The 14,224-nt window shown below is 50.8% G+C and overlaps 1 protein-coding gene across 1 annotated transcript in view; it reads left to right on the forward strand.

Annotated features, from left to right (window-relative positions):
• Positions 1–382: 382 nt before the first annotated feature.
• The window catches only part of LOC128943492 (serine/threonine-protein kinase pim-3-like), a gene marked incomplete at its 3' end in the record, with an annotated part of 80,440 nt that continues 66,598 nt past the window's right edge, over positions 383–14,224 (forward strand). Inside the window, exon 1 of the mRNA XM_054286422.1 lies at positions 383–568. Within this exon, the coding sequence (XP_054142397.1) occupies positions 383–568 (186 nt within the window). The remainder of the gene's footprint in view (positions 569–14,224) is intronic.

Below are 14,224 nucleotides of genomic sequence, written 5' to 3' on the forward strand. Positions count from 1 at the left end.
GCCACGGGCTGTAGTTCCCAATTTGCTGCCTATTCAGAGCGGGCTATGATGGTAACATCCACCCTGGTGTCCAGCATGCTCAGGCAGTAAATCTTCTCCCCTTTGCAGAACAGGCCACACTCCACGACAGGTTTGTTGGAGGCCACAACCTACACCCACATGATGGTGGGGTTGAGGGCAACCTGTCCTGGATTGTCTTTAGGTAACGGGAATGCTTGTGCAATAGGAGTCCCTTGTGATAGATAAAAAGGAGGTTCTGTGCAACAGAGCTGTATGAAAATTTCTTCCCCTGGGCCAATGATCTGGACTTTGGAAGTGACATAAATTTGTCCAGGTCCATGAAAAGTGCCTCCCAGAATGAATATATTGGAAGGACCATCGGATGGCCCACATCTTCCCGTTGGCACGCGGTGAAGCATTCCCTGTTAGAGAAGTCTATGGACAGCTGAGTTACCAGCTGGTGCCGGGTTCCCACCTGTCCCGCTCCATGAGTTGGATCCCGCTGATGTCCCTTGGGATCCCTGCAGTGATGATGCTGCTCATGGTCGGCCTGCAGCTCCTGATGGGTGTCAGTTGTCACCATCTGTTCATATGAATGGGGGTTGTGATGGTTTGCTTACTGCTCTTGGAGTGCAAAACCAACACGGAAAGGGGATTGCAGTATCAATCAGAACAAATGCACCTTTATTGAATGACCACAGCAAATGTCTTAATGGAATTAGAGAAAGGAAAAGAATAGAAAAGAGGTGGAGAGAGAGAGAGGGAGCTACCAAACGTAGAGAGAAAAAGTCCTTGTAGTCCAACTGATGGAGTTCGCCTAGTCACATTGGGGAGATCTCAAAAGTCCTGGTAAACTCAAGGTTCTATTATAGTCCATTGCTGAGGAGGGGAACAAATCTTGAAATTGTTGAGGGGGAACAGATGCAATAAAGAATAAGTCTATTGAAATTGCTGAGGGGGAAAGAAGGTATTGAAGACAGGTACAGACAGTCTGTGTTCTCAGCAGTAGGTGAGAACCATTGTCTTCTTGGTCCAATGGCCATACCTGCAGGCAAATATCTGGCTTTGGTCAGGTCAGCTCCCCCACACACCTCCCCCATGTTGAGGGTTTCAGTCTCAGTCCTTGGGAAGGGGGAGCTTCTCCATATAGGGTTCTCATATCTCAGTCCTTGAGGGAGAGTCTTCTCCCATCTCAGTCCGTCCATCAGGGTGGTTGAAAAGCAGATGATGGCTCTTCTGTGGGAGGGGGACCACCAAAGGTTACCCCAGAAAAGTCCAACCAGGCCAAGAGGTGGGGAAATCCACAAGCTATTGTCACAGAGCAGGTGCAAGCACATGGGGTGTGTTACCCCCTGGCAGGCCCTGCTAGAAGCAGTCACTGTAGACACAGCTGCAAACAATCCCTTGGCAGGCCAGAATTCTGCTCAGGAGCCTCAGGATTATTTGGCGTTCATCCACCACCGGCAGGCCAGAATTCCAATCCAGGTCCTCAGGGTCCCAATGTCTGTCCTGGGGACGGTCGTGAGGCAAATGAGGGGAACTGCAGACCATCTCTCACACCTTCATGTGCATGCTCTGGGAAGCCAGGAGCAAGCTGCTCCAGGTGCAGTGCCCCCCCTGCCTCCCCGGCAGGGCAGGGGTCAATGAGCCAGTGGTGGCTGTCCCTAAACAGATCCACAGCTGGCTGTAGCAGAGGGGCTGGTGGCTGCCCATGCCGGGGGACGCGCTCCTCCAAGTCTGACTGGGATGTGCCTATCAAGGTGGATTCGCTTTCCCATGGGGTCTGGCCCCTTAGAGTTCTGGAAAGCATTGACCAGATTGATAGTAGTCAAGGTACATTCACATCTCACCTCAGTTCCCCCAGACACAGAGACCCAGTGAGTCCCAGGCCTGCAGATCCAGTGAGATTTCCACATCCACGGGGAAACCATGAATTTTGGCCTAACAGAAAAGCCTGCAGAGAACATCTTGCAACATAGGAAGTCTCATGACAAGTCATAAGTTCCCACACTGCAAGGGTTTCATCTTCTGACATAGAAATTTGGATGCCCATTTCTGCAGGCACCTTTTCCCAACCGCAAGCTCCCCCAGGTCACATCGGGGTTCACCCCTTGCCGTAACCAGGCGTCCCCAAAGGGGTAATAATTAGCATTGACTCCACAATTCTCAGAAGGCTGATCAATCACTTTATTATACTATGCCTTTTAAGACACCCATCGCCCTTAGAGACAGTCACCATACAGGTGGACCTAATTGGTCCTTGAATCCAAACACCATCACCAGTGGCCAATTAAGAAATCACCCTTTGGTAAACAAATCTTCATAACACATTCTACATGTTCACAACAGCAGGCGCAGCAAGTGAAGATAAGAATTATTTCTCATTAATTTCTCTGGTCTTCTCACAGCCTTCCCTAAGACAATACCTGGCTAGTTGTGCCTTGCTCCCTGTGGCCAGAGAGCTGCTGCCACATGTTTGCAGACTGCTTCCATGTCTGCCCTTCCCAGGTGCCCAGGATCCTCTGGGATGGCTCTGGCCTTTCCAAGAGCTTTGAGAGAAGTCTCACAGTGACACTGCCCAGCCTTCTCAACATCCCTGACACCAAAAGCCTTTTCCACATCCCTCAGTGCCAGCTTAGTGCCCAGGACACAGCAGAGCCCTGTCCAGGTCCTCAGGGTGGTTCAGAAGGGAGGCAGCTGTGATTTCTTCCCACAGAGTCACCACTCCAATGTCTCTCTGTGCAGTCTATGGCGGTCCTGAGCATTTTCCCTGGAGCCTCCCTGCCCTGGATGTTTCTTTCAATGCAGTCCTCAGCACAGCCAAGCAAAGAATTTAGGTGGTTTCCGAGAGGACATTCCTCTTGAGTGAAGTGGCCGGGTGCTGCTGATGGTGTTTGTACTCACTGGGGTTCATGTCCCCACACACACATGATGCACTGCTGAGATCTCCTCAGTACAGAGCAAACATGGCCTGCTGGCCTGGTTACTTGGTGTCCCTCTGTGCAGTGACAAACAACCTCCTGTAGGTAGGGAGAGGCCAGTGCTGGCAGTGGTGGTTGCAGGGGCTGGTGTGGGACAATTGCCCTGGGCCACCTTCCCAGGCTGTCCTGGAACAAGGACAAAGCCCAGGCCCTGCTCTGCTTCTGCCTCAGGTCCATGCCAGGAGCTCTGGCTGTGCCAGGACTCTGCTGTGAGCCCCCCATGCACACTCTCCCCCTGCCCCAGGCACTGGGCTTTGCTGTGCCAGGACATTCCTGGGGCACATTCCTGACAGCAGGAAATGGAGAGAGGGCAAAGCCTTCCTGCTCTGCCCTCAGGGGATGCCCTTTCCTGATGGAGCTGCTGTGCTTGAGCCCAGCTGTGTCCTAGTAGTGCCCATGGCCTGGCCCTGCCTGTGGTCACAGCAGGGACATGCAGCAGGACAGTGACCAAGCTGCCAGAGCACTCTGGCCTTGCACCCACAGCAGGGCTGGGAAAGAGAGTGTGGACTTGGGAAGAGCAGCTCTGAAAGGACCAAGTGCTGCTGCTCCCTGGCAGTGCTGCTGTGTTGGGACCCTTCCCTTTCACCCCTATAACTTCATGCAGGTCCCAGAGTTGAGATCCCAAAAAAACAAGGCACTGCAAGGTCGTTTATTTTGTTCAAACAAAGCAATAGTACAGCTCCTGGATTACAGAGCTTCTGGATCAAATTCAAGAGGCAGACAGGGAATTAGGTGAGGGATGAATAGAAACATTTAATTGAGCACATTATGGCAAGAAGAATCCATCAGCATGACCAAATACCTGAGAAGGCAGAGACTGGGCCAGTCATGAGTTCCATTCTGAAAACTAAGCAGCAGAAAACAATCACTTCTTTGCTTCTGAAAAGTACCCAGTCATCTTTGTCCTCAGGGCATCCTTGAGCTCCTGGTTCCTCAGGCTGTAGATGAGGGGGTTCAGGGCAGGAGGCACCACCGAGTACAAAACTGACAGGGCCAGATCCAGGGATGGGGAGGACATGGAGGGGGGCTTCAGGTAGGCAAATACTGCAGTGCTGATAAACAGGAAGAGCACGGCCAGGTGAGGGAGGCAGGTGGAAAAGGCTTTGTGCCGTCCCTGCTCAGAGGGGATCCTCAGTACAGCCCTGAAGATCTGCACATAGGAGAAAACAATGAACACAAAACAACCAACTAACAAAAAAGTACAAACTATGAGAAGCCCAAGTTCCCTGAGGTAGGAATTGGAGCAGGAGAGCTTGAGGATCTGAGGAATTTCACAGAAGAACTGGCCTAAGGCATTGCCATGGCACAGGGGCAGGGAAAATGTATTGACTGTGTGCATGACAGCGTAGAGAAAGCCACTGGCCCAGGCAGCTGCTGCCATGTGGGCACAAGCTCTGCTGCCCAGGAGGGTCCCGTAGTGCAGGGGTTTGCAGATGGACACGTAGCGATCATACGACATGACTGTGAGAAGGGCAAGCTCTGATCCAGAGAAGAAGAAAATCAGAAAAACCTGTGCAGCACATCCAGTGTAGGAGATGGTCCTGGTGTCCCAGAGGGAATTGTGCATGGCCTTGGGGACAGTGGTGCTTAGGAAGGCCATGTCAAGAACAGAGAGGTTGAGCAAGAAGAAGAACATGGGCGTGTGCAGGTGGTGGCCGCAGGCTATGGCGCTGATGATGAGGCCATTGCCCAGGAGGGCAGCCAGGGAGATGCCCAGCAAGAGGCAGAAGTGCAGGAGCTGCAGCTGCCGCGTGTCTGCCAATGCCAGCAGGAGGAAGTGGCTGATGGAGCTGCTGTTGGACATTTGCAGTGTCTTGGCATGGGGATCTGTAAAAAAAGTAATCATGGTATAGTTGTGTTTGAAGAGGACTTTAAAAATCCCAGCACAGACTGGGGGCACTTTCCCCCCACTCCCTGCCCAGGGCTCTGCTGCCTGGAACTGTCCCTGCCAGCAGCTGCTTCCCTGTGCCCAGGACTGGGCCCTGCCAGTACTGCCAGAGCCCAGCCCAGCCCTGGGGGCTCAGCTCTGCCCTGCAGACCCCTCCCAGCTCTGGCACTGCCCAGGGGCAGCTCTGGCTCTGCAGGCTCTGATCGCAACGTCAGAGCAACCCTGAGGAGGCTGGAAAAGCAACAAAGATGCCGCCGTCTGAGGGGCCCTGTGATGATTTCTGTCACTGCCTGGTTTATTCAGGTCTATTGGGTTTTTTTTATTTATTCTCCACCTGAACTGAGAGATGAATATCTATATGCAATTTCCCATTCAGACAAAACAGAGCAGTAGAATAAAAACCCAGGCTTTTCCCATTTATGAAACCCCTGCCAAGCTCTGCTCCCTGTATGATCTACTTGGAAGTGTTCTGCAGTTAAATGCCATGATGGGAGCAGTCCTGAACAATGCAGCATCCTCACCACACAAGGAGAACACTTCCAAGCCTTACCAGCTGCCTCCTCCCACCCAGATCTTGTCCCCCAGTGCTGGGAGCAGCTGCCAGGGCTGGCTGAGAGCTGTCCCTGGCAGGCAGCAGAGTCCCTGCCCCAGCACAGCGCCCTGGGCTGCAGGACCCTGCTCTGCAGGACAGCCCTGGGCACCCCTGCCTGCTCTGCACAAGAGACAATCACAGAATGTACTCACAGGGTCTGTAGGCACTGGGATGTTCCAGCTTCAGGAGATGGCTCCAGGTGCTGCAGCTGCATTGTCCTGCAGCCAGAGGTTCCTGTGCCAAGGGCTGGCAGTGATTCTGCCCCAGGCATTTCTCAGCACCTTCCCAGCCCTGACTGATTGAAGCTCTCTGTGCCTCTGTGCTGTGCCTGGGCTGGCTGCAGGCAGTGCCCCAGCCCTGCTGGGCTGGCAGAAGAGCTGCTCATCAAGAGAAATGTGCTTTTGAAGCTCTTCTTGGTTACCAGGAGCTGCCTCTGTGCCAGGAGCCCAACCCAGCTCAGCAGCACAGATACAGCACAGATACAGCTCATTACAGGACTGTAATGAGCCTCTGGGGATTTGTGCTCAGGCCCTGAACATCAGTCCCTGAGAGGGAGTTGAAGAAACCTCTCCAGAACTCCAAGTCAGAATCCAACTCCAAAGTTTCTTGGAGTTTTAATGGGGCCCACTGAGGGACACAACTGAGAAAGTGTCCCCAGGCCCCAAGCAGAGCAGAGAACTGGAGGCAGTGATGACAAGTGGGGACAAAGAGAAGCCAAGTCTTGGTGCCCTGGGGCACAGCAGCAGGGTCTGTGTCACCAAGGGCCAGGAGGAGACACCTTGTCCTGAGGTACTGGGGTCTCCTGGCACAGCCCCAGCCAGGCTGGGCACTGTCATCCCCTTGTCCTGCCCTCCACATCCCCCCCCTAGTCCACATCCCAGTGGCCTCAGGGATCTGCTGGAAGGAGTCCCTGGGGAGCCTTGCTCAGCAGCCCCCTGGGGGCTCCTGAATGCTCCCTGCAGGGACTGCAGGTTTTTCAAAGGACTTTGGGTTTGGCTTTTTCATTGGAGTCTCTGAGAGGTTTGTGTAATCATGGCCCCTAATTATCTGCTTTAATTAGTCCCTGGAGAGTCTTTGTCAATAACAATACTTAGTGGGGCTCATTAATGCTTCAAGGTACTTCAGTTATTTTTGGTACTTGGTGTTTCCATTTTGATAAAGACTCTATTAGATTTTTGTGCAACCATGGTCCCAATTATCTTCTTTAATGAGTCCCTGGAGAGCTTTGTACTGACACTCAGTGGGGCTCATTAGTTCCTTGAGATACGCAAGGATTTTAAGGTATTTTATGGATTTAAGAATACTTTTAGGTACTTTTAAGGATTTTCCTTTCCGCACTGAGTCTCTGAGAGGTTTTTGTGCCATCCTGGCCTCCAGTTCTCTCCTCTAAGGACTCCATGAGGATCCTGTGTTGGGTATCTTCCCCCTTTCTGTTTTGCAACAAAGATGGAACTGAAAGAATTTTGTAAGACTTTCTAAAACCATCCAAACAAATATGGGACAATTAACAATACAACAACCACCACTAAGAGAATAATAATCTGGTTTTAGTTTGACCTCATCCAAACCTTAAGTCCTTGGGATTGGAAGAGTTTATTGACCCAGTCTTTGTGTTCCACTTGAAGTTTCTTGAACCCTTCCTTCAGAACCTGAATGCTCATGTGGATTGACTCACTGTGACTGGAGAGGTTCATGCAACACATGCCCTCAGAGTCTACACACCCATGCTCATGTGCCCAGAGTAAAAACTCTATCGCTGTTCTGCAAGGTGGCATGTCTGATGGTCTCTATGTCTGAGAGCAGGCCACTCAATGTGAGGGACATAGCATTGGTTTGCTTACTTAACAGGCACCCAAGATGGTCCAATTGTCCTAAAGCTTTAGCTGCAGCCACCCAAGGTAATCCAAACTGGGGGTGCTACCATCCGATACCTGGATTAAAGCTTTCAAAGCCATCTCTTTGATATCATCCAACACTTCTGTGAGGATACCTGCTGCTTGATCATCTGATAGGCTGTGTTGTCCTTCTCCAGCTAGATGGTTGATTGTCAATTCCACCCTTGCCTCATTATTAGCACAGTCTGCTATTAGTTGATTTAGTAAACACTTCCATCCCCCTTCCCACAGGGTGTATTTTGTAGGTGACAGCAACATGGTCATAATATATTTTAAATCATAGGAAGTTAACATATGTGCTGTAAACATGGCCCTCATTAGACCATTAAAACAAGGTAAGTCCCTCCTATGGTCTTTAGCTGCCCTACACAGATCCTTGATTTCCTTGCAAGCCAATGGCTGATACCTGGGATTCTGCCCCCTTCTTTCATAACATACGGGGGCAACGAGGAGTTGTTGAGACTGTTTGCCAGTCTCCTTCCTTAACTGCTTCTTTCCGGATCCTTTCCTGGGGATCTTCTGGGGCTGAGGGGTGAGGTGGCTCTGGGGAATCCAAACTGTCTTCTGGGGATGAAGAGCAACTTGGAGCAGAAACATTTGGATTAGAAACACTGTGACTGTTGGGTTTAGTATCTTTGATCATGGGGTTATATTGTCGCCAGAGGGGGAGGCAAAGGGCACTGCCATTTTGTCAGGTGTTGGGAGGAAGGGCCTTGATTCAGGATGGCGGACTTCTGGGGTGGAGTTCTGGAGGCATGGCCCAGGGTGAAGGTGGAATGACTGACAGTGAGGCATGACCCACAGTTGTGGGGGTGGAGTCTGGAGGTTCATTCAGGGCGGAAGAGAAAGTTTTGGTAGCAGGAAGTGGAGGAGCCAAGATGGAGGGAGGATGGTGAGGCTCAGGGGCATCTGGAGAATTTTTAATGATCCGCCTCAGGATTGATTTTAACTTGTTCTTTGAAGATATTTGGTCATGATCTGTGAAAATTAACTGAAAGCATCGATATACACACCTTTCTACTTTGGACATCTGGCTGCCCATTTTTCTCTTTCTCTGCCTTACGTAGAACAGCCACTGGAACACCCTAAATCAGTTATGGGACGTCGGTGTGTATTGTAAAAAGACAGTGACAAAATGGGCAATAATTGTCCTGCGTGTCCCCAAACCCACCTGCAATCCTATGCAGGTGAAACTGTCATTTTCCCTTGTGGATCCTGGCCAAGGTCCCTCAAAGAAATGATGAATCTGCCAGCCTGGCACAATCCACAATCCTGGGGAGCACTGGCCTGTCCATCAGCTAACCCCAGCTGACATGACTGAATGTCAGGGTCCCTGTTCGGGTGCCAAATGTCGCAATGAAGGTGGCTGTGACAAACCTTTCTGGTTCCCCAACTTCAGGGCAAGTGTGGTGAAAATGAAAAGGAGCAGATGCAAGGGAAGATGAAACAGAAAAGCCTTATAAATATGATTGCCTGGCAAAAGATTTTGAAAATATGGAAACTGTCAGATTGAAATGAAAGCAAGCTTTGAGATACCAAGCCTTAGTTACTGAACAACTGGAAAACAATGGTATGGCCGGCTGAAGGTAATCCCCTTCTGATGAAACAACTCCCTCTGCTTGCAGACAGGTCCAAGGGTCAGAGCAGACCCTACTAGCTTGGCAGAAGGGGTCCAAAGAGTAGTTTTTAGGGTTTAAAATGTAACACAGTATGGTAATGTAATGATTCTTATAGGCTGTATGTAAATGCTGTAAGATTTGTATCTTGTACTAGATTAGTTACTGAAAATTAGAATATGCAGCACAGAAGATTTATTGTATTGTAACGGGAACTCCCCTCCTCTTTTGGCCATCCATTTTGGGCGCCTCTTTCAAGCTCCTCTTTTGGGCCTGCTCCGAGCTGTGGCTGGCAGCTCCAAACAAGGCCCCTGCACCCACACCCTTTGCAATAAACCACAAGTTGAAAGACCTGGCCTCAGAGATCTCTCACCTCCGTCCGTCCCAACCATCCTACCCACCAATGCTACAACAAGCAGGATCAATGGAGTTGCCCAAAAAGAACTTTAGTAACAGGGTGAAAAACAACAAACATGGAGAAGTCAAGCACAGGACGAGGGATGGGATTCAAAGACCTGAGAAAAAGGCAAAGCAACAATATATACACTTGAGGGTAGAACACTCTAGAACAATAATCCTGTAGGGGAAACAAGTAACCACTGGAGGAGAAGAACTTGGACTACTTAGCATAACAACACTAAAGGCTTATGGGGGAACTCTCAAACTTACCCTAAGTTAAATGAATGATTCCCAGGGCTTGAAACTCACGCCCGGTTCTTTGGGATAAAATCCATCTGACTCTGAGTTACAGCTGGGCTAACTTCCACACCGCTGCTTTGCTCTGGTCCCTTGGGCCCAACAGAGCCACAATGATCTGCAATGGTTCCACAAGGCTCCACAGTGTCACAATAGTCCCTTGGATCCATGGTGCTCTGTAGTGTCACAATGGCCAAATGAAGGTTTCACAAGGCTCCCAAATGTCACATTGGTCTCCATAGGAAGGAAACCACTTAGCCCCATGTTTCAGAAGCTGATGAATGGCAACCACCAGAGGCCAAGGCAAGCCTGACCTGTCTGTCCTGGCAGGTTTGCTTGGAGCAACTCATGGATATTTGAAATTATGAATGCGGAGTCCCAGTTTCAGACATTTGTGCCTGGAGAAGAGGGATGGGAGTTTTTTCCATAAAAAGAAAAGTGCAGAGCCCTTTCCAGTGTTTGGAGTATAAGTGAATGCTGTCCCTCAGGAGTCAAAGACCAGCCCGACTTGTCTGTCCTGGTAAATTTTGTCTGGGAGCAATCCTTTACTACACAAAAATTTGGAGGTGGAATCCTAATTTTGGCCATGGATGCCTGGAAAAAATGGACAGTTCTTTTCCATAAAAAGAAAAGCCCAGAGCCCCAGTGTTTCAGGGGCAGATGGGAGCAGCCTTCCACATTCCCAGGTCAGCCAGACCTGTCAGGTGACGCCTGGGAGGCCAAGGCAGCCACACCTATTTCATGTTCCCTTGGTTCCCCAGGGCCCTGCAGTGTCACAATGGTTCTCTTGCTTCCATGAGGGTTTGCAGTGCCACAGTGGTTCTCTGCTTCCATGATGCCCTCAGGTGTCATAATGGCCCCTTGGTTAGACAAGTCCTTAAGGATCTTAATGGTCTCCATGGTTCCACAAAGCTCCACAGTGTCACAATGGTCTATTGGTTCCATGAAGCCTTGCTGTGTTCAATGGCCCCCCGCAAAGTTTCCAAAACTTCCCATAGTGTCACAAAGGCCCCTTCCCTCCATGAGGCCCCACAGTGTCACAAGGGTCTCCATGATTCCATGAGGCCTTGCAATGGCACAATGCTCCCCATGGATCCACAGTGCCTCGCAGGATCACAATGGACCTTTAGCTCCACAAGGCCCTGAAATGCAGCAATGGCCTCTTGGTTCCACAAAGCCCTGCTGCTTCACACTGGCCCCTTGGGACCGTGCGGCTCAACAGAGCCACAAAGATATCCTTGATTCCACAAGGCCCCACAGTGTCACAGTGGCCCCTTGGATCCATGGTACCCTGCAGGGTCAACATGTTCCCCTTGGTCCCACAAGTTCCTACAGTGTAACAAATTCCACAAGGGCCTGCAGTGTCACCATGGCCCATTGGTTCCACAATGCTCCGCAGTGTCACAATGGTCTCCATAGGAAGGAAACAAGTGAGCCCCAGTGGTGCAGGGGCAGATGAGAGGCAGTCACCAGAGGCCAAGTCTAGCCAGACTTGACTGTACGGGCAGATTTTGTCTGGGAGTAACCCTTGCATATAGAGAATTTTAGATGCAGAATGTCAATTTTGGCCATGGGTGCCTAGACAAGAAAGACAGTTCTTTCCCATAGGAATAAAACCACAGAGCCCCAGTGCTTCATGGTCAGATGGGAAGTGGCCCTTGACATGTCAAATTCAGTGGGACCTGTCAGACAGCACCCATGAGTCCAAACCAGGCAGACATGTTCCATGTTCCCTTGACTTCATGGATCCTAACACTGTCACAATGGTGTCCTTGATTCCATGAGGTCTGGCAATGTCACAATGGCTTCTTGGTTTCATGAGCCCCAACAGAGTCACAAGGGTCCATTGGCCCCATGCAGCCCTGCTGTGAAACAATGGCTCCTTGTTTCTATTTTAAATCAATCACAATCAAACCACAGTTCAATCACTGATCCTTGCTTCCATAGGCCCCCTGAGCTGCACAATGGTCTCCTTGATTCCCTGATGCCTGGATTCCACAGTCTCACCATCATTTCCTTGGACCTCCATTGTCACAACTAACCCATGGTTCCATGAGGTTCCGTAGTGTCATCGTGGTCACTGTCAGAGGCTGGATGAGATCAATGTCCCGAGACACCTTGGGATGCTTGGAATGCGTGTGTGGGGCCAGGGCTGGGTCAGCCTTGGTTTGTGGTGGGACAGAGCCCTGCCCCCAGCCCTGGCCTGGCAGAGCTGTCAATCACACAGCAGGGGGTGATGTCAACCCAGCTCTGATTGGCCCAGCTGTCAATCAATCACACACTAGCAGCAGGTGCTACCCTGGCTCTGATTGGACAACCAACTGGCAGTCCCACCCCAGGGGTGGGCCCATGAAGGCCCAGGGGGTTAAAAGCCAGAGCACGAGGCCCAGGGTCTGGATCCTGCTTTCTCCTTGGGTTCCTCTGTTAGTGATGCTGGAACCTGAGCTGTTGGTACCTATGTGTGTGTCTTTTTACGGATCTTCTGTCTTTCTGTTCTTCTCTAGTTCTTCTCCGTCAAATCCTACTTACCTGGAAAATTTTTGGGTAACTTCACATGTTAAGGGTTAATAGATTTTAGAATAAATGTGTGGGAATCCAAGGCACAGGGAATATTTCTGTCTGCTCTGAGGGGTCCTGACCCCCAGAGAAACACTGCCTTTCACCTTCGCCCACGGAGAGGACTTCCAGGAATTTGAGAACTATTAGAATTTTCCGAAGTGTGACATAGTTTAGAGGGTAGTATGCTATGTTCCTTGGGTGAGAAATTTAGGTTTTGGGGTTTTTAGTATGGTGTAGAAAGGCAGCAAGATGGAGGAATTGGGGTGTAGTCCCTGTCATCTTCATCTACTCCATTTTCTGCAGTGTTGGTGGCACAGGGTGATTGGTCAAGGAAAGCCCAGTGCAGACGTTATGTGGACAGTCAAGGGATGAGTTATGTGTAGATAAGTAGAAATAATACACATTTTAGGAGTTGATTGGATGAGACAACTTTAAAAGACCTTGAAACCGTACATTTTAGAGCCATTTTGAGGTGTTTGTTTCAGCATTCTGAGCCTCCTGTGGACAGTAATGCAAAACTTTAGGTAAGATAACAATAAACAAGAAGCTGAAGACTGTAAAAGTCCCATGCACTTCCTTTTAGCTGGCACAGAACTGCTACAGGAGGGTTTCCCACATCGAGAGAGCCCCCAGAAAGACTCAACATAAAAAAACCATCAATACCTGGTGCCCTGACAATGTTTGAAATAAGTAGGCTTTTTTCCATAAAGTTGTTTACTGAAGGGTGTTGTCTTAATTAGCCACTCAGGTGAAATGTGTTGATTAAATGACCAATGAGGTCCACCTGAAGCAAACCAAGATGTAAAAGTCGATGTTTGAATAAATGGGTAGGTTTTAGCCCTTAGCCTTCTGATGTGAGTCTGTGTCATCTCTGACTAAGTGGTGATATTTGGGGATCAGTGGGGGCTGCTGGGGATCCTTTCTGCACTTCATGACCCAACAGGAGCTTCTCTAATATTAAACTTTGCCTGAAGCTCCCACTGTGCCCATGACAGGAACCCCTGTGAGTGTCTGGGACATCCCGGCTCTTTGGCAGCCTGGGGACTCCTGGGATGTCACTGTGGAGCCCCCGTGAGTGCCTGTGACAGATCGGTGCCTTTGCGGCCCAAGGTCCCCTGGGATGTCACCATGGAATGGCTGTGACTGCCTCTGACCACAGGGCTCTTTACCATCCCCAGAAAGCCGTGGGAGGTCTCCATGGAGCCCCTGTCTGTGCCTGTGACATTCCAGCTCTGGAACAGCCTGGAGACTCTTGGAAAGTCCCCATGGAACACCTCGGAAGGCCTGTGACAAATCTGATCCTTAGCAGGCAAATATCAGCAGGACCCTGTTGCTATGGTCCGTTTCCATGGTAACCATCACCAGCCTCCTGTTGCTATGGTCAGTTTCCATGGCAACCATCCCCAGCCCCCTGTTGCTATGGTCAGTCCCTTGGCAGCTCCATGGAGACCCCATGCCAGGGATGGTTGCCATGGACACCAGCTCAGGCCTGCAGCCACAGCCCGTTGCCATGGCAACCATTGGCAGCCCCATCCCCAGGCTCACGGGATCCCAGAACCACAGAATTGGCTGAGCTGGGAGGGACCCATCAGGATCCTCCAGTCCAACTGCTGGCCCTGCACAGGACACCCCAACAATGCCAGCCTGGGCCTGGCAGTGCTGTCAAAACACTGCTGGAGCTCAGAGAGCCCTGGAGCTGGGACCCTTCCCTGGGGAGCCTGGGCAGGGCCCCAGCAACCTCTGGGCAAAAACCTTTTCCTGACATCCAACCTGAGCCTGCCCTGACTCAGCTGCAGCCGTTCCCTCCACTCCTGTCCTTGGGCACCAGAGGGAAGAGGTTCCCACAGCCCCAGCCAGGGACCCACTCCCAAGGCTGTAGCCATGGCTCCCAGGGCTGGGACCAGCTGGGATGCTCGGTTTCCATGGGCTGGGGTTCAGGAATGGGATACCCCAATTTCCTGCTCGTGCTAAAACCACGCTGCCCTCGCTGCCCTCCC

The sequence above is a fragment of the Melozone crissalis genome, unplaced genomic scaffold (genome assembly GCF_028551555.1).
Source record: "Melozone crissalis strain CALT ecotype California unplaced genomic scaffold, PUWL_Pcris_2 ptg000046l_1, whole genome shotgun sequence".
Taxonomy (NCBI): Eukaryota; Metazoa; Chordata; class Aves; order Passeriformes; family Passerellidae; genus Melozone; species Melozone crissalis.